Genomic DNA, 20649 nt, shown 5'->3' with positions numbered 1-20649 from the left:
TTAAATCAGACTTAAATCAGCCAATGCTACCTAAAACACCCCCCAATTAACTATAAAACCAGTTCTTCTGACTGAGTTCTTCATCTACTAAATAAGGAGGCTAAATTGAATTGTCTTTAAAGTTCCCTATACCGCTAAAATTAAGTGATTCATGCATTCATTTATCCCTTTGCCTTGTGATTATGTGACAATCACTAAAGATATAAGAATGAGATATAAAGACACAGTATTCTTGTCCTTGTGAAGCAAGACAGAAGAATGTAAATGTAATAATGTACTATATATTATATAGGACATATAAACACTTACATGTCCTAAGTGTTTAACCACTGTTAATCAGCAAAGATTCAAACAAGGAAACAGTCTACTTTTCCTGAGAAGATGGAGAGGTACGGTGTGGAAAGGAACCCAGAAGCGGTGATGCTTGAATAGAGTCTCACGCAAGAAGAGGCAATGTAATGTAGCGGCTTAGAGGACAGCCTCCAGGGTCAAATGTATGACTTTGGACATGTTACATATACTTCTTGTGCCTCAGATTTCTCATCTATGCCTACCTCATAGGATTGTCACAAAACTAAATGAGAGTGAAGAGATAAGACAGTGTCTGACACATGGTTACAGCTTTATCTTCTAACACTACCTTTGCTGCTGACAGTATTCATATTCTTATTACTTTAAAAAGAGCATTCCATAATGCGACTATAAACTATGGTCAAAAGCATGAAAATGTGAAACAATGTGAGTAGTTCATAGAATTGCAAGCAGCCTGCAAGGTTATTTACAGTGTGAGGTGAAGGCATACGGATGAAAAAGTAAGAAAAATTTGTGAAAGGCCTTTTACGGCTTACTAAGAAAAGTTGTGTGTAATGAGGGTCACTGAAGATATCAAACAGGTGAGTATCCGTCATATTTGTGTTTTCTAAAAATCATCCTGGCATCAGTGTGAATTAGGCTAGAAAGTAGGAGACCAGTTGAAAGTTGTTAAAAGAGCATGGTCAGGAGAGAATGAGTGGTAACACAAATTATTATAGCAAAAAAGAATAATCAAAGACATGATTATAACAGCTGTTCGGGGAATAAAAGGGATAAGGAGCATATCACTGATTATCTGTTGGAAGTGAAGGAAGAGCTGCAGCAGACTATGACTCCCAGAAAGCTGGTCTATACCACCACCTGGCACATGGGAAGCACATTAGGGATGTGCTGAGTAAAAAAATGCTTTAGGGCACTCATTCAAATTAAATTCTCTAAATTTCACAAACTGAATCAATGTGTTCACTACATTTGATTATCTTCCCAAAACTGAAGCAATATTTGGTTCTCAACTGCATTCAGTACAGAAAGAATTTTAAGTACACTACAGTAGGTAGACTATATAACAAAAGTAAAATCATGACATCATGTTATCTTCAAATACCGATACAATTCATATCATTCTTATGAATCTTTGAATGTGTTTTACATTCCACTATAAAGGTGCTTCACGTATTTTTCGTGTTAACAAATAAAAACACCAGTCTTTTGACCAAAATGTCAGTTTTAATAAAAGGAACAATGGCAATCTGTGACCTAAAATTAACCTCCAGTGACTTTCATCAATTAAAATGTAACAAGAAGTCCCACTATATTCCTACTGGGTTTATCATTTAGTTATCTTACCAATTTAGTATTGCTTGATTAAATTTGCTCTTTTTAGACAAGTGCTGAAACAAATAAAAATGCATATTCTTCCCTCTGAGTGTGTATTATCTCAATTAACCTTTCTTTTCTTCCATCAAATTGCCAGAGAGAAATTTTTGATCATCCTTTCACAAAAATCTCTCTCCATTATCCTCTTCCACGACCCACAGAAGTTTGCTGCCCCTACCCCTAATTCCACCCACCAGGACTGCTGGAAGATTTTCAAACAGAATTCTCAGCATTCTTAAGCAATTTCTATCTTATGTATCATCACTTGTGATTATTAATTCACCTTTATGGAAATTTGAAACAAAAGATAATCTGAGCACAAATTCAATAAAGCTCTCTTAAGATGACTATACAATATACAAGTACTCAAAAATAATTGACTAAAAGAACTGCAGAGGAAAAATTAAATGTATTGGGAAAAAATGTTTAAAGTACTATAAATGTGTTTTATTTTATTATTTATACACTTCTTTGTTTAGTTTGAGACAGTCTTACTCTGTTACCCTGGCTGGAGTACAGTGGCATGATCATGGCTCACTGTAACCTCCACCTCCCAGGTTCAAGTGGTTCTCATGCCTCAGCCTTCTGAGTAGCTGGGATTACAGATGTGCACCACTACACCCAGTTAATTTCTGTATCTTTACTAGAGATGGGGTTTCGCCCTGGTGACCAGGCTGGTCTCGAACTCCTGGCCTCAAGTAATCCACCCACCTTGGCCTCCCAAAGGGCTGGGATTACAGGCTATAAATGTGTTTTAAGTAAATGAGGAAGAATGAATTAAAAATTGATAAATATCATTATTTTTAAAAAGACCAAAACGTCTAACATAATTTGAACGATATACTCTCTCTTCCATAAGCCTACCTCTAGTTCCACAAATGTCACTAAGATCAACAAGCCAAAAAGTAAGATATTATAGTCTTTCAGCCAAAGAAAAATAAAATGTTAAAGCCAAGTTACGGATATTAAAAACAACAGTATGTAAACGGTGAAAAGGGGCCATGACATAAGATACACCTCTTCTAAGGTGTATGAAGGAAAAAGAAGTAGCGAGAGATCATGTAACCTCAGCAAAAACAAAACAAAAAAAATCAGACGATTAAAAGTGAGCGGGAGAGAACAATAGAATGAACTAAAAAAGTGAAGAAAGTTTGGAAATGCAGTGAAATAAAAGCAGTAAGAAAGCTGGAAAAATTCTGCAAGCAACAATTAAAGATCTGCTAAATTGAAACAGTATGATGTTAGAAATACCTCAACTGACATAGTTTTTTTTCAGCAAAGCTCCAATACCCAGGGGAAAACAAAGTAGTCATTTCTTTTCAGTAACATCTCAATGCTGCTGGGGATTGCTGCTCGGGCTGGGAATTGGCAAATTAAGAAAACTTAAAAGTCCAAAGTATAAGTGAAAATAAGTGATTAAGCTGGAAATGTTTTACCTAAGAATGGCAATTGAGTTTTAAATGCCTGTTTAAGAGTTTGTATTTAACCTGCTCAGGTAGTCACTAGGCAATTTGTTAGCAGGCAAGACATGGTCACTATAGTATTTTAGCCAGATCCTGCTAGTGTCTATGTAAGTAATAGATCTGAAGCTACAAGAAGAGGTTTAGATTAGCGATAAGAGATCTGGGTGTTATCAGTTTATACCACAGTAGTCAAAACAATGATAGCAGACAAGATTGTCAAGAGAGACCACTTAGTGTAGATTTTTATCTGAAAAACTATGAACAGGTTTTAAGAAATCCATGGGGTGGGCACAAAATTTAAAATTCTTTTTTATAATTCATTTTAAAATCAAATTATTAAGCTAGTGTTTAATCACAAAGATAAGAGAGTAGTAAATCACTTGTTTCATTTTTCTTGTTTTTTTTTTTTTTTTTGAGACGAAGTCTTGCTCTGTCGCCCAGGCTGGAATACTGTAGTGCAATCTCGCCTCACTGCAACCTCTGTATCCCAGGTTCAAGAGATTCTCCTGCTTCAGCCTCCCGAATAGCTGGAATTACAGGTGCCCGCCACCACAACCAGCTAATTTTTATATTTTTAGTAGAGACAGGGTTTTGCCATGTTGGTCAGGCTGGTCTCAAACTTCTGACCTCAAGTGATCTGTCTGTCTCAGCCTCCCAAATTGCTGGGATTATAGTCATGAGCCACCACACCCAGCCTCATTTTTCAATAATGTAAAATGGTCATAATTACTGTGAAAGAGTGCTCATTAATATTATCATTTGTTTATATCAAACTTAGCATAAGCTGGAAAAATCTCAAGAAAATCTGTATAGCCTTTAGCTTATTTAAATCCCAAAACAATGAGACACCAAATTTACAGGTTTTTTTTTTTTAAGTCAAGACAATCTTGTCATCAAAGGATGAAGCCAAGGAAGCTAAAAGAATACATCTCTATACTTGAAAAAAAGGATGAGTTTGTGTCCTTTGTAGGGACATGGATGCAGCTGGAAACCATCATTCTTAGCAAACTATCACAAGAACAGAAAACCAAACACCGCATGTTCTCACTCATAGGTGGGAACTGAACAATGAGATCACTTGGACTCGGGAAGGGGAACATCACACACTGGGGCCTATCATGGGGAGGCGGGAGGGGGGAGGGATTGCCTTGGGAGTTATACCTGATGTAAATGACCAGTTGATGGGTGCTGACGAGTTGATGGGTGCAGCACAGCAACATGGCACAAGTATACATATGTAACAAACCTGCACGTTATGCACATGCACCCTAGAACTTAAAGTATAATAATAATTTAAAAAAAAATGATGTGAGATTAAATGAGATAATGCATGAAAGCTTATCAGAGTTCTGCTTTATAATAAGTACTCAATAAATACTGTGTTTTTTTAATTTTATGTGTTTGAAACCCAATAAATATTCATCAAGTAAAAAAAAAAAAAAGAAAACACAACAGCATAGATATTATTTATGAGAACGTGTGTTGAGAAAGGGTGGGAATTAAACAAAATTTACATTTTTCCAATCCTAAGAATTTGGCTTCAAGTACTCTAAAAATTAGCTTAGCCTACTGCCACACCTGAAAAAACCACACATATTATGATAAAGAAATGTGCCTAAAAAACAGTCAACATGCTTCTGCACTTTAGGACGAAGGAAGAAAACAGCATCAGACATTTACTCTGTAACCACTGTTATTTCTTCCAGTACTTTTACAGTATGGAGGTAATGGTACCTATCACTTTTCCCTTCAGCATGCAGCTGCATTTCTTACTATAAGCAATTAGTATTTTTTTCTGTATATCCAAAAACAGTTCTGATTTTGTAAATACCTTTAAAAACTTCAACATTCTTCAAAATAAAAAGTTTGAGAGGCAAGACTCAAATAAAAACAAATATAGTCGTACCTCCTAGATACTGCAGGCTCAGTTCCAGACCACCGCAATTAAGCAAGTATTCCAACAAAGCAAATCACACAAATTTTTTGGTTTCCAAGAGTTGTAAGAGTTACATTTACATTATGCTGCAGTGTATTAAGTGTGCAATGTCATTATGTCTTAAAAAAGGGGCACACATTAATTTAAAAATACTTTATTGCTAAAAAATGCTAATTAACTGAAACTTCAGCGAGTAGTAATATTTTTGCTGGTGGAGGGCTTTGCCTTGATGTTGACAGCTGTTGGCTGATCAAGGTGGAGTTGCTGAAGGTTGGGGAAGCTGTGACAACTTCTTAAAATAAGACAACAATGAAGTCTGCTGCATCCATTGGACTCTTCCTTTCACAAGAGATTTCTCTGCAGCATGGAATGCTATCTGACAGCATTTTACCCACAGTAGAACTTATTTCAAAATTGGACTCAGCCCTCTCAAATCAAGCCACTGGTTTACCAACTGAGTTCATGTAATATTCCACATCCTTTGTTTTCATTTCAACAGTGTTCACAGCATCTTGACCAGGAGTAAATTCCATCCTAAGAAACTACTTTCTTTGCTCATCCATAAGCAGTAACTCCTCCCCCATTTAAGTTTAATCATGAGATTGCAGCAATTCAGTCAGACCTTTAGGCTCCAATACTAATTTTAGTTCTCTAGCTATTGCAGTTACTTCCTCTACTCAAGTCTTGAACCTCTCAAAGTCATCCACGGGGGATGCAATCAACTTCTTCCAAACTCCTGTTAATGCTGACATTTTGACCTCCTCCCAAGAATCACGAATGTTCTTAATGGCATCTAGAATGGCGATAATAATTGATTCTCAATTACAGGTGAAACAGGAGGTTTTTGATGTACTTTGCCCAGATCCATCAAATGAATTACTATCCATGACAGCTACAGCCACATGAAATGTATTTCTTAAATAAGACTTGAAAATCAGAATTACTCCTTGATCCACAGGCTGCAAAATAAATGTATTGTCAGTAAGCATAAAAACAACTCTAATCACCTTGTACATTTCCATCAGAGTTCTTGGGTGATCAGGCATCTTGTTAATGATCAGTAACATCTAGAAAGGAATCTTTTTTTTTTTTTTCTGAGCAGTAGGTATCAACAGTGGGCTTAAAATATTCAGTAAACCATATAAAAAGATATGCTGTCATCCAGGCTTTGTTGTTCCCTTTACAGAGCACAAGCAAAGCAGATTTAGAATAATTCTTATGGCCCTAGAATTTACAAAATAGTAAATGGACACTGGTTTTAACTTCAAGTCACTAGCTGCATTAGCCTGGAACAAAAGAGTCAGCCTGCTTTTTGAAGCTTTGAAGCCAGACATTGACTTCTCTCTAATTATGAAAGTCCAGATGACATATTTTTCCAATATACAGCTGTTTCACCTGTAATTGAGAATCTATTGTTTAGTGGAGCAACTTCCTTCAATGATCTTATCTAGATCTTTTGGATAATTTGTGGCAACTACTTCATCAGCACTTGCTGCTTCATCTTGCACTTTTATGTTACGGAGACAGCTTCTTTCCTTAAACCTCATGAGCCAACCTCTACTAGCTCCAACTTTTCTTCTGTAGCTTCCTCATCTCTCAGCCTTCACAGAATTAGTTAGGGTCTTGCTCTGTATTAGCCTTTGGCTTAAAAGAGTATTGTGGCTAGTTTTGATCTCCTATACAGACCACTTAAACTTTCTCTCTATCAACAATGAGCTCTTTTTAACTTCCTCATGATTTGTGTGCTCGCTGGAGTAGCACATTTAATTTCCTTCAAGAACTTTTCTTTTACATTCCACAACTTGGGCTAACTCTTTGAACATGCATTCCTCACTTGCCTTAATCTTTTCTAGCTTTTCTAGCTTTTGAATTAAAGTGAGAGACCTGAGACTCTTCCTCTCGCTTGAACACTAAGAGGCCATTGTAGGGTTATTAATTGGATTAATTTCAACAGGTAGGCCCAAGGAGAGAAAAATGGGGAAGGGCCAGTTGCTGGAGCAATCAGAACACATGCAACATTCATTGATTTTAAGTTCACCATCTTATAAGGGCACAGTTCATGGCACCCTAAAAGACTTACAATAGGAACATCAGAGATCACAGATCACCATAACAGTTATAATAATAATGAAAAAGCTTGAAATATTGTGAGAAGTACCGAAATGTGAAAGAGACAAGACTTGAGCATATGCTGTTAGAAAAACAGTGCTGACAGACTTGCTTTACTCAGGGTTATCACAAACATACAATTTGTAAAAAATAAAGTATTTGCAAAATGCAATAAAGAAAGGGACAATGAAACAGGGTATGTCTGTATTGGCATTTTTCATAAAGCCTAGGCAATGTCTAGTAACACATTTGACTTTAATGTTCTCATGAAGAAAAGTTCCACAGGTCTTTGTGACGTGGTTTTCTACTGTTATGCACTTTGGTATCAAAATTCTCCTCAAAATCCAGAAAAAAATGGCCTACGTACTGCCATGAAAACTTCAAACAACTTCAGACACAGGGCCATGAATCATTTCAATTCGATGCAGAAACCAAACAGCACCTAAAGTCCATGCCCCCAAATTTTAATAATTTAATGAGTTTCCAGAGGTTAAGCTTCAAAAGGCCTAATTGAACTACTTATTTATTTAAAGAAAAGCTAAGTTTCAGAACAACTTCATAGAGCTCTTTTTGATATGGCTTATTTACAGATACTCTGACAATATAAATGAACTACAGGCCTTTCTATGCAAGGCCAAGAAGTCAATTTAGGCCCAGATGTTGCAAAACTATGAGGCAGACAATTAGGACAATTCTGTTCAGTAATAAAGTCATTTGCAGGAAGCAGCATAAATGACAAGGAATGGTTGAATTTTCTCTAAGTGAAATCATGCCCCAAAGAGTTAAAGAAATCAATGACTAACATTGATTAACTGAATGACTAACATTCTTGAGTGTGCAGGATGGCAACTAAGAAACAACCAAACACTGAAACTCCCTCTACTTAAGAGATAGAAGAACTGGCTGAAATCAGCTGGAACCAAGATGGCCAATGGAATCTACACAGAACCAGCTTGCTGACTTCAGAGCCTGACTATCTACCACTTTTCATACTAACTACCCTAGAATTTGCTCATGTGACCCATGAGGTAGCATGATGAGATAACTGTGCCTATCCAAGGACATTCCAGACCTCCCCTTTCCTTCCACAAACACCTACTAATCTCAGAATTCACCCCTACTGAACCTCTAATAAAAATACTGCCTTGAAACCAGCATGAGGAGACAGATTTGAGCTTGACCCCTGAGTCTTCTTGGGAGTTGACTTTCAATATAAAGCTTTTCTTTTCTCAAAAACCCAGCGTCATAGTATTGGCTTCTAGCACACTGGGCAGCAAGCCCCCTTTGCTCAGTAACACAAGCAGAAAACCGTATACATTGGGAAACAGTTTACTTCTGGTTCAGATAACCTGAGAAATCTTAAAATTAAAATATTCACCTGTGTACCTAAAAAAGAGGCATCAATCATACAAAGATTACTACTTTGACATGAAAATAAAAGAAATTATGTGATTTTTTAACTAAAAATATCTTAGAGAATTTGGCATTCCTTGAAAATCTACTGTTATCTGGTAGAGTCAACAAGGAGAATTTTAATTTCTCTTGAGGCTACTTTACAGCTTTATGAGTCAGAGATCTCATCTCTTATTGCCATTAGAATAAGCAGCAGAAATGAATGCCAAAAATGTCTATATTGTCATATTTACTACAATTTCATTTACCTATTCAAGCTAAAAAGTAACCTGCTTTTCTAGTAAAACTAAAAATTGCGTACAATTTAAATTTAGTTCAATTCTTTTCTAGGTCATTTATTTTTTTTCTTACCAATGTATCAGACCTGTGTTTCATTTCTCTTACAAATCAGCCTAAACCTCAGGGTCAAACATTTCAACACATGCCTTATTTCATTCTTGACCCTTATTCATCTATACCACCAATGACCAATCTGGCACCAATCTAACCATCACTTGCTCTGATACTATCAGGATGCCAAGGAGCATTACGGTAAGGAATATAAGCATACTAATTCCACAACACTACAAATTCATGAATCTCCTATTTACTTGGTAGGCAAAGCATAATCAGCAATCATTTTTTCTGTCTCTTTTCAATACTCTTCTATTGCCAAGCTTTATCACTAATTTCTAGAATCCAGTTCCATTTCATAATCAAGACTCTCATCAGATAGAATATTTCATATTGAAAAGTAGAACCTGTTAATTGCAGACCTAATAACTACCTTTCTAAAAAGTCCACACTGCAATTTTATACATCCCACCTCCTTAAAAATCATTACATATCAGTAATCTCCTCTCATATCTTCAAATTTGCTATCTTAGGAGTTTCTTCCTCTCAACTCAGTTTTCCTACACTTTGTTGTCCTCTAAATTACCATACTCTGCCTCTTTTCCATTATTAAACACGCTAAATGCTCACTATTGCTTCTATACCACCTCCTATGCACTTAAAATAACTGTGAATTTCAAACGTACAAAAGTTTCAAGAACAGTACAAATGTTTCCCATATCTCCATCACCACTTTTCTTCCCTCCCTCTCTCCATATAACATACACACATAACTCTATCACCATTAATCTTTATTCTGAACCATTTAAAAGCAAGGCTGCTGACTTGATACCCTATTACCTCTAAATATCACAGTGTGTATTTTTCTAAAACATATTTCCTTACGTAAGTTGGGGAATCAATACTAATAACACTACCAATAACAATACTGGTAACAACCAAACCTACAGGCCCCATTCAAATTTTGTCAACAATGCTCTCTTTTCCTTTTTGGTCCACAAATCCATATACATTATATTTAATTGGCATGTCTCATCAGGCTCCTTCAATTTGGAATACTTTCTCAAGCTTTCTCTTTCATGTCCTCAGCAGGTTATAAAGAATACAGGCCTTACAATCTGCAGGATGACCCAAAACCTAGGTCTGTCAATGTTTCTTCATGACCAGATCCAGGTCATATTATCTTTTGCAGTAATTCCACAAACAAGAAGCTGTGTTTTTCTCAGTGCACCACTTCAGAGAACACGCAATGTCAACGCATCCCAGAGCTAGTGAAGTTAACATGGTTACATTAGTATTTCCAAGGTTTTTCTCCTGTAAATTTGCAATGTTTGCTCTTTAACTGATTAGCATCTTTTGGGGACATATTGCGAGATCTTCAAACTAAGATCTTCTACTAGTCTCTACCCACTAATTTAAAAAAAAAAAAAAAAATCAGCCACATGAATGAATACTTTGGAGAAGGGAATCCCAGGCAACGTCCTAATGTAAGACTTTAAGTCACAAATGGCCTTCGCAAGTCTAAAGTACAAGGGATCAGTGTACCTGAAGTACAGTAGCAGAGAGGAACTTATCTTACAGATATTTGTATGTATTTCCCCTATCATATGGTAAATGTTTTGCAAGAATGGACATTAGTCATTTTTATATCTCAAATTGCTTGATTCATTCATCATTTGTCGTATGCCTCCTGTATACATCAGATACTCTGCAAGGCACAACAGATCTAAAAAATAACAATAACAAAGACAAAGCTCACAACTTAATAGGAAAACAGAAATCTGTCATTGGAATGTAATAGGAAAATACAATGTAATAGAAGCACAAAGTTAAGTGGCAGTACTCCACATTCAGAAGACAGACTATCATATCTTTTTTTTTTTTTTTTTTTTTTTTTTTTTTTTTTTTTTTGAGACGGAGTTTCGCTCTGTCGCCCAGGCTGGAGTGCAGTGGCCGGATCTCAGCTTACTGCAGGCTCCGCCTCCCTGGGTTCACACCATTCTCCCACCTCAGCAACCCGAGTAGCTGGGACTACAGGTGTCTGCCACCTCGCCCGGCTAGTTTTTTGTATTTTTTAGTAGAGACGGGGTTTCACCGGGTTAGCCAGGATGGTCTCGATCTCCTGATCTCGTAATCCACCCATCTCAGCCTCCCAAAGTGCTGGGATTACAGGCTTGAGCCACCGCCCCACCCACCCTAGGGCTCCATTTTTGAGACCTCATCTCCTAAAGCCCTCACCTCTTAATACTACCACATTGGGGATTAGGTTTCAACACAATAATTTTGAGGCGACAGAAACATTCAGACCATAGCAGTCATCAATTACCTTGACAAACCCAAAGGATGTTTTAGAGTACTAATCTCACTTTAGGTTTCTGCCTTTCATGAAATTATCATCTCCTGGCTTCTAAGATATCACACTTTTTTTTTTTCCCCCTAGCCTCTCAGGCAGCTTCGCGGTCTCAATTATTGACTCTTCTTTTATCTGCTTTAAAAGCTGAAGTTTCAGCCTTCTCATGTTAGATACATACGAGATAATGTATTCCATTTTCCAAGCTGAATGATTCCTAAGCTAAATCTTCTAACCTAAATCTCTGAGTTCCCACTGCCTACTGGGCATTTCTATTTGGCTTTCCACATAGATATCTCCAAGTCAACATGTTTCACCTTCACAAACTTCTCCCCTTAAATTCCTACCACAGTAAATTACAGGACTTTCTAAATCACAGAAGTTAAAAATATGTCATCCTATACTCTTCCATCTCTCTCCCAACATACAAATCAATCTCTCGAGTCTTACAAATCCTATTTTTAATCTGTCAATTCCATCCCACTGTGACTGTTTAATCCCTGACTTCTTTTATAGATCACTGCCAGAATCTTTTTGCCAATTTCTCTGTATATAGAGTTAGTTTGAATCCATCTTCTACAATAATGCCAAAGGGTTCAATGAAAAGAGAAATTCTACTCACTCTTCTAACCAAATCAATCATTAGCTCTCCACTGCCTTCAGAAAAGAAATCCACTATTTAGCAGGTCACAAAAGTATCTTGATTTTGTACAACACCAATATCTCTAGCTCTTTATGATGAGCCATATTTATTCTATGCCATATCCATTAATACACAATTGCATGTTACATTCTCCCCAAGTCTGTAAATGCCTTTCCCTAAGTGTGCAATATCCAATTCAACTCCTAAATGTACCAAGCTGTTACTACTCTAGTCAATTTCCCTTACCATCTCCTACTACAAGGTTGGATTAGATACCTATCTCCTATGCTATCTCAGCACGTGTATACCTCCTGTCAAGGTTTTATCACATTATATCAATATTGTTTGTTTACCATCCTTGAACTCTCGAAGAACAAATACTACTTTCAATTCTATATCCCAACGGCTTAGAACAGTAGCTGGTTCATAAAACTCTGAAGTTCATTAAAGGAATGCATAAACTCATTTTCTTTATTATACAATATTAATTAGAATCAGACATTTTATGTTTCTGAAAAGGGGGGAAAACTCTGCTTTTTATAAGGTGTTCCATGTACTTTTGAGTGCCTTAGTTGTGAAAATTCATTAACTCTGCTTTTCTCTGGTAAATGTTACTTAAGGAAATGATTTTAAAACCAAGTAAAAAAACATTAAAAGGCTAAGAGAGAATTAGGGAACAAAATCTGACTTGGCAATTATGCTATTTCCCTCCTTGGGTTTTTCTCATTAATATAATTGGGAAAGCACCCATTCTTAAAATACTATAGTACAAAATAATGGTACATTTTCCTAATACAGAATATCAATTATCAATTACAATGATTTCCTTTTTAATTCTTGTATACTATTTATAAATAAGATTTTATTTGGATAAAAAATCAAAGATAAAATTTACTAAAATCTGTAAGTAGCAGCAGGGAAAATCTAATGACTGCTTACTGTGTATTTTGTTCAGTACTAATTATATGCATTAATTCACGTAATCCCACAAAAATCCTATGTGGTTGGTTCTATTATTATCTACTCCCCTCTCTCTTTAGGAGATGAGAAAACTGGAGATTAAAGAGGTGACGTAATCTGTCAGTTTCACTAGCAGAAGTCGTAAAGCTGTGACTAAAAGCTCTGATGTCAAAGTTGATGCGTTTAACCACAGTACTCTATGCCTCCAGCTGTCCTGTTCAGAAAGGACTCAAGAGAATTAATCCCTTGGAAAAAGTTTTCAAATATATATATATACAAATATCTTAGAAATAAATCTGCAAGGTCTTAAAATACCAATTATATAAAAAGGAAATATTGATTGGTCCATTACCACATTGTTATCTCCAAAAATAATAACAGTATGTTCTCTCACAGGAGTGTTTCACTGGTCAATCATGATCTACTATCTTAAAGGCTGATTCTATGTATTTCCAAGACTGATTTCCAAAGGACTAGTGTCTAGTGTGTGCCTAGTGAAATGAAAAAAACACTCAGTGCCCATTTTATTAAAGAATAATATGAATAGTGGACATATGTGTAACCTACCACCACTTGAAGTGAAAATAATAAAAATACAAGAATTTTTTTAAAACACAGTGCCCTCATATCTTTGTATCTCTTATTATAAGGTAACATTCTGAAATCTGCAACTACAAATCACCAGTAAAAAATTACAAATGAGACTGAATTTGGCACAATTAACAAATTCTATCACATTCTTAAAAAATAAACATCTTTAGACTTTTGGTAAGACCATATAAAATAGCACAGCACTACTTTTCTTCCCTTAATTGATGTGCTTTCAACTAAAGAAATAACCAAAAAACAGCTTCCTCTTCACATATTATTCCTGTTCTCTAAATCACATGCCCTTAAAAGAAATAATCAAATGTCTAGAAAACGATAGCATTTTTTTTCTGTACAGAGCCGAATAAATATTTTAGGCTTTGCACGCCATATGTTCTCAGTCAAAACCACTCAACTCTGCCGTTGTAGTGCACAGGCAACCATAGACAATATATAAACAACTGAATATGCCTGTGTTTCAATAAAATTGCATTTATAAGAACAAATAAACTGGGTTTGACACACAGGCAGTAGCATGCTGAACCCTGGTTCAAAAAGCTCTTCCAGTCCGTACCTACCAGACTCATCAGAGAGCAAAAAGCACACTATTTCACTGTATTCTCCCTAAAGAAATTTCAGGAGATTATATGTCTAATTAATATCAAAACATGTAAAATGCTTCATAAAATATGACAAACAAATGCTTACAATCCCTATCATTTTTAAAGAAAGACTTCCTGCAAGGTTCTTTACAATGGCATAACTTTATATTGACCAAAATGTAATACAAAAACACAATGTAATGCTCCTTTTTCATTATTTTAATTTATTATTGTTTTTGAAAGAATTCTTTCAAACATAAGAAAAACCAAATTTACTTTAGGTTTTTAGAGGTGAATTTGAATATAACCATATTAAACTTGAATGGCTAAATTAATTTTCAATTACTATTTGAGAGCAAATTACTACTGTTGGTAGGCACTTCAGCAAATATAGAGATGCCTATTTTCCACTCTGAAAATAATACTTGATACAAGAGAAGGTAAAGGGGGAAAATACTGATGTAAGAAGTGATCTGCAAACGCCTGAGGTAGATTAGAGTCAAGGGAAAAGAAAAGTATAAAAATGCACTGCTACATCCTGCTATTTAGCTGTTTTACAGATGACTGGGTGTATGGATAGAGGAGAAGTAGTAGGTATAAATAGGTCTCAGTTTACAAGCAAATTCACTAAAAAGAGGAATCTATAATTGTCATAACTACGTAAAATTCACAGCTGTTCTCTTCAAAGACAGATAGGAAAATTTCCATTTAACTTCCATTTCAAATTTTCTTATTTCAAAAGAAATTAAAAACCTTCTGAACAAATGCATACCTTCAGCCCACAGGGTAGTGTTTAATAATAAATATCATCACAATAGTGTAGTATTATGCTTAATGAATGTAGATGGTTAAGGCACCTGAAAATAAAATATTTCCAAAAGTAATTTTCTCACTTACAATAAAGCTCGAAAGCTTTGCTTTTCTCCATTCTACAGGTTACAAGAAACGATAACAAATAAATAAACCTAAAGAGGTTCTTTAAACACAACATCAGATATTTTGAAGAATGAAGTGTTAAGAATAACAGGTAATAAGAGTATTAGATATGCTAAGAATTTTTTAGCTTTTTTTAAATCACTATTTTAAGGGAAATTCCTCATAGACAAGCAAGTGGTTTTTTACAGATAATATAAAAAGGTATATTTAATAATCTCATACAATTATAAAAAGGCACATTTAATAATCTCTCAACATACTTAGGAAATGTCCTTGGTTTAAAATTAAAATTATTTTATGACATTTTGCAAAATGTCAAACTGTGTATTTGATATATGTTGAGAACTATACTTATTCACGATGCACAAGCATATTATAACTTTGTGCTGCAACATGTCATTTAGAAACTTTCTGAATTTGGATAAAGTCCAAATTTAACTAAACTCTTCTGTTAGAGTAAGTGAAACCACCTGAATTTCCAGTTTCCTATTAAAAGAAAAAACCAAGATTTTACTTCAAGTTCACCTATAAGCAAAATTTCCTCAATTACATATATGAATATAAATAATACTTTAAAAATTACTTACAGTAAATATCCGTCTGCCAGTTCGATCAAAAGTTACACAGTACACAGATGACAAGTGTCCAAGAATTCGTTTATGCATTTTCATGTGCTGATATACTGCAGTTGGAACAAGTCGCTCAAGTCTGTATTTCCCATTCAGCTTCCTTGAAAACAGAGTATCCGCTACCAAGAAAAAGAAGGAAAATAAATGTAATCTGGAAATTAATTTTCTTAAATTATCACCTTTTAAGAATTCATATATTCCAATTTGTCATGTGCTGGTAAAAATAAAGATGCTTTCTGATATACATGGCTTCTAGTTAAAAGTCTTTAAAGTACTGAATAAAAACATTGTTTCACCTAAAATAAGTCAGGCACTATCATTCTCACTTTGTAAGTAGGCAAATGGAGTTAAATGACCTGTCCAAAAATCACAAAGTAAGGCATGAAGCTAGGATTAAAGCTCAGATTTCTTTACTCTCTGGCTAGCGCTCTTCAAAGGCACTTAAAACTGGAACCCAGTGTACTTTTCGTTAACCAATAACACTTGAACACTCTGAATCTGACAGGCAGAATGATATTTAAAAATATCTTTGTAAGAAGTGAAGACAAAGGAATACATCATTTGCATTATTAAAAAATAATAATTAAACCTGGAATCTTGCCAAACACCTGTATAATGATTCCTTATTTAGAATCCATTAGCTTTCCCTTTCAACTCATTCGTTCTAATCATCATTCAAGATTTGACTGAAGTTTATCTTCTGTCCCAAAGCTTGATACATTGACTCCAGCCGAAAATGTCCTCTTCCATCTAAATTACTACTATACTTATTTTCTATACTGGTAACTTATGGACAAAGAAGGTGCTCAATAAATAGATGTTGACTGATCTGCAGGCACATTATTAACCTACAGATGATCTTCTAATACAGGCTTTTTTTTTTCTAACAGTGACTGCCATCTACATTGGGTAATTAGCACTAGGTTTCTCACTTGAATTTAGCCTTAAAGAAAACTAAATATATATACAAACTACTACTTAACCAAGGTTCAGAGCCCAGTAATTATGCCCTAAAGTTGGTAAAACATAAATATACTGGTTGTATTATAAAGAATCTCAGTATTGCTTATATTATTCACATCCAATAAATGTTTGGCTCATACTATATTTCCAGCCACTGTGCACCCCACTGCCCCCACCCCAAACCCCCAAAGAATCTCTGGGCCTGGTAGGAGATATATAGCCTTTACAGGTTCCTAAGCAATAATATTTCAAAGAATAATTACACTATGCTTGTATGTTCTTTTATCACAGCAATAATTTTATATTCTGATACAGTATTTCTCTTGCTGTTAGCATGTAAGTTCTATGCAACAATCTACCACAACACTTGGGAATTTCTAAGACAAGGTAGGACAGTCGTGAGTTAGCATATTTAGGCTTAAGTTGGTTATATAACAATTTAACAGACACTCAGTAAGTTTCAATCATAGCCTCGCCCCCTGATACATTTTCTTCATGCCCATGAATGGCCTGGTAAAAGACATCCTCCAATGCTTTGGCTCCAAATGTATTTAATGCAAGAATCACACAAAAACAACAGACATCAATTTTCCTGCCAAATAAGAACTAAAATCATCTTATCCAAACACCAAGGATCACTCACATCTCAGATTCACCTGTCCGTTGTAAGAAAACAAGTGATGATATAACACATAAACATTGACAGTATTACCAAGATGTACTTTAACTCTAACCAAATCAAAATGTCGAATTTTAGGAAACTAACAGTGTTCAGGTGTGAAAATATGACTGTTGGAAATAATATATCAAGACACGTTTCTTAATGATGATTGAGCATTAGTATATAGGTCAGAATTTTTAAGATAAATTTGTTATAAAGACCATCTAAAAATCAGAGATGATGAAGTATTTATAAGCAAAAACTACTTCTCTTAAAAGAAAATGTTACTGCTTCTTAAACACAGGTTTTACTGAATCCTTGACCTAGACTGGGATTAAATCCATTTTCATTTTGGAAGCCAATTGAAAAAAAAAATAAGAATAACCTTTTCAAAGTTACTTTACAGTCAAATTTTCAAGCAACATTTTCCAGAATTAGGTGAAATATATTTATAGCTAACACTATATTCCACAGTATCATTTGTAATGCTTAGCTACCAATTAACTATTGGCTATCTATACTATGACTATATTCTGAAGGAAAAGGTACTTAACAGAGTCCTGGCTCTCAAACATTTACAAACTTGTGTAACAGCACTAAAAGATGTGACATACAGAAAGAACATATGTAGATTCCCAGGTAATAAGGTGGTGGTTCAAAGTTTCTAACCATAGGATTTAGAGGAGAAAATATAAGTATAGTTCAGTAGTTGCACAACTGAAGAGGTTGAATTTGAGGAAGGCGTGACCATATCAAATAGGTAGATAATTTTTATGAAGAGAGAAGGATGAGCTAGGACTCACATTCGATGAACTCACATTTTCTTTTATAATACCATTTGGAAAATGTCTATCTCTCCTATCAGATCTTAAGTACCTTAAAGACAAAAACTCTCTCATGTTTCTCAAACCTGAGTATAGAGCCTTTTAAATTTAAAAAGTATGTAAATAAATCTTCCTTAATAATAAGATATACAAGATGGTTCAATTTAATTTATAGTTTTATGGCAGAATGGCAAATGGCAATTATTCACTTTCTAAAGAAATTAGTAAGAGACCAACTAAATTTCTGAGTAAAAAGGAAATGACTCTTCGATTATTGGAAGTCCTTAAATTTTATTAAACTAGAACATCAATTTTTAAAATGAGCATGGTTTAACAGATAAGGGGACACAAAGGGATAAATTCTTTATAGGACATTATAATTTAACCTAAAATCAAGAAGCATATATGACTTTCATTTTAAAGCACATTTATTTTTGTAAGTATAGTGATAGAAATTACTCTTAAATAAAGCTTACCGAAGCAAATCTCTACTCTTTTTTCACTTGGCAAATTCTTTTTTATCCTCTAGGATCAGTTCAAATGCAACCTCTTCTTCCAGGAAGATTTCAAAAGCATCCTAACTGGTTGCCCTACAACATTGCTCCTCTGTTCAAAACTGCAATGCTCTTCATTTCATTCAGAATAAACACCAACTTCCTGATACATCAGCCTAAGACAGCCCTGCAGAAACTTGTCTCCTATTATCTCTGACATTACCTGCTACTTCTCGCCTTGACCTGCTTCAGCCACCCCAATCTCCTGTTCTTCCAACACACCAGACATGCTCCAAACTTAGGTTTGCACTGGCTGTTCCCTCTTCATGCAGTCTTTCTCCACATATGGCTAATTCCCTTATCCCTTTTCAAGTCTTTTCTCAGATGTCTGCTACCTTCTGAATAAAGCCTAACCTAACCAGACCACTGAAAATAGCAATACAGCCCCTGCCATCACCCATAACTCCTGATCCCCTTTTATTCAGCTTTATATTTGCTCTTCATCTATCACTTATTACCAGACATATTTAATTATATACTATATTCATTGCTTATTTCCTGCTTCCTCCTACTACAACATAATAAACTTCACATGGGCAGGATTTTATTTTGTTATCTGATTAGCCTAAGAGCTGACAATGATGGCTAGCAATTAGTAGATGACTGACACAGGTTGGTGAATTAACAAATAAATTACATATTAATAAAAATAATTAGTTTGGTGGGTACAGTGACCCACACCTGTAATCCCAGCACTTTGGGAGGCTGAGGTGGGCAGATTACTGGAGGTCAGGAGTTCCAGACCAGCCTGGCTAACATGGTGAAACCTCATCTCTACTAAAAATACAAAAATTAGCTGCCAAGGTGGTAGGCGCCTGTAATCCCAGCTACATGGGAGGCTGAGGCAGCAGAATAGCTTGAACCCGGGAGACAGAGGTTACTGTGAGGTGAGATCATGCCACTGCACTCCAGCCTGGGCAACAGAGCAAGACTCTGTCTCAAAACAACAAAAATAACAACAACAAATTAGGTTTAAGAATTAAAAAAAAAAAAAAAAAGGAAGATTTAGCTCACAGATTTAAAGGATTTGAAATATCTCTAAATAGTGCTTCATTTTAACTGCCTGCTAAATGAATTTAATTGGGAAATAAGGGGGGAATGCATTCACTTAACTTTCTGAATATAGAGCATAAATGAAATAAAAATTCCAGAAATCACTGTTATCCATTTGAATAAAGTCTGAAGTTAAAAAGGAGCAAATACTGAAAAGTGTCATTTACAGCAAATCATTCAGAACAGTCTTTGAAATAAAGTATAGGTGCTCAAGTCTACAAAACTAATTAGTAGAGATCAACAAAAGGCCCACAACTTCTTGAACATCAGCTATAACTATGTGCATATTCAGCCCTTGGGTTCTCATCCATTACTTCTTTATGTGCTAGGATAACAAGTCAAATTCCCCCACAAGTCATTTCTTACTTCACACCTATTTTTCAAGAATTGATTTACTTATCCAATCATAATACTAATGCATATTCAATTTAAGAACATAAATGAGAGAAGAAAAACCCATAATTCTATTGCCTATAGCAATCAATTTTAAAATTTTGCAAAGGTTTATCTCATAAACAGCATTTTAACAGCTATGTTGTATTCCTTAATGAAATAAGAGGTTTTAAGTCTGACAGACCTGTGTTCAAATTTGTCACTATGGAGACTTTAAGCAAGTTACTCTTTCTAAATTTTAATTTCTCCAGTTACATTATTAGAGAAACATTTCCATATACCACAATATACCTGGCTTTCATATTATGCTGTTCTTTGACATCCCACAATTTCACAAATTTTACATAGTCAATTCTATTAATATCTTCTACTGCTTTAATATGAAGTCCTCCTACTCAGCCCAACAGAACAATAAACATCTACTTACTTTTCTTCTACTTTTTTGTGGTTTAGATTTCTCACTTAACTCTTTAATCCATCTACAATTATAATACTCATTATGAGGTCTCTAAAGATTATGTTTTTCTTCCTCAATTAATTGACCATTTGT

The 20649-nt window shown here is 35.0% G+C and overlaps 1 protein-coding gene across 3 annotated transcripts in view; it reads right to left on the bottom strand.

Moving 5' to 3' along the window:
- PHI (pleckstrin homology domain interacting protein) overlaps positions 1-20649 on the bottom strand; it is a 137903-nt gene that overhangs the window by 86638 nt on the left and 30616 nt on the right. For all 3 annotated transcript variants that reach the window (XM_011767434.2, XM_011767433.2, XM_011767435.3), the window contains exon 7: positions 15610-15770. In XM_011767434.2, coding sequence (XP_011765736.1) covers positions 15610-15770 — 161 coding nt within the window. The remainder of the gene's footprint in view (positions 1-15609; positions 15771-20649) is intronic.

This window comes from Macaca nemestrina, chromosome 5 (assembly GCF_043159975.1).
Source record: "Macaca nemestrina isolate mMacNem1 chromosome 5, mMacNem.hap1, whole genome shotgun sequence".
Taxonomy (NCBI): domain Eukaryota; kingdom Metazoa; phylum Chordata; class Mammalia; order Primates; family Cercopithecidae; genus Macaca; species Macaca nemestrina.
This window is presented reverse-complemented; position numbering and strand designations above follow the sequence as displayed.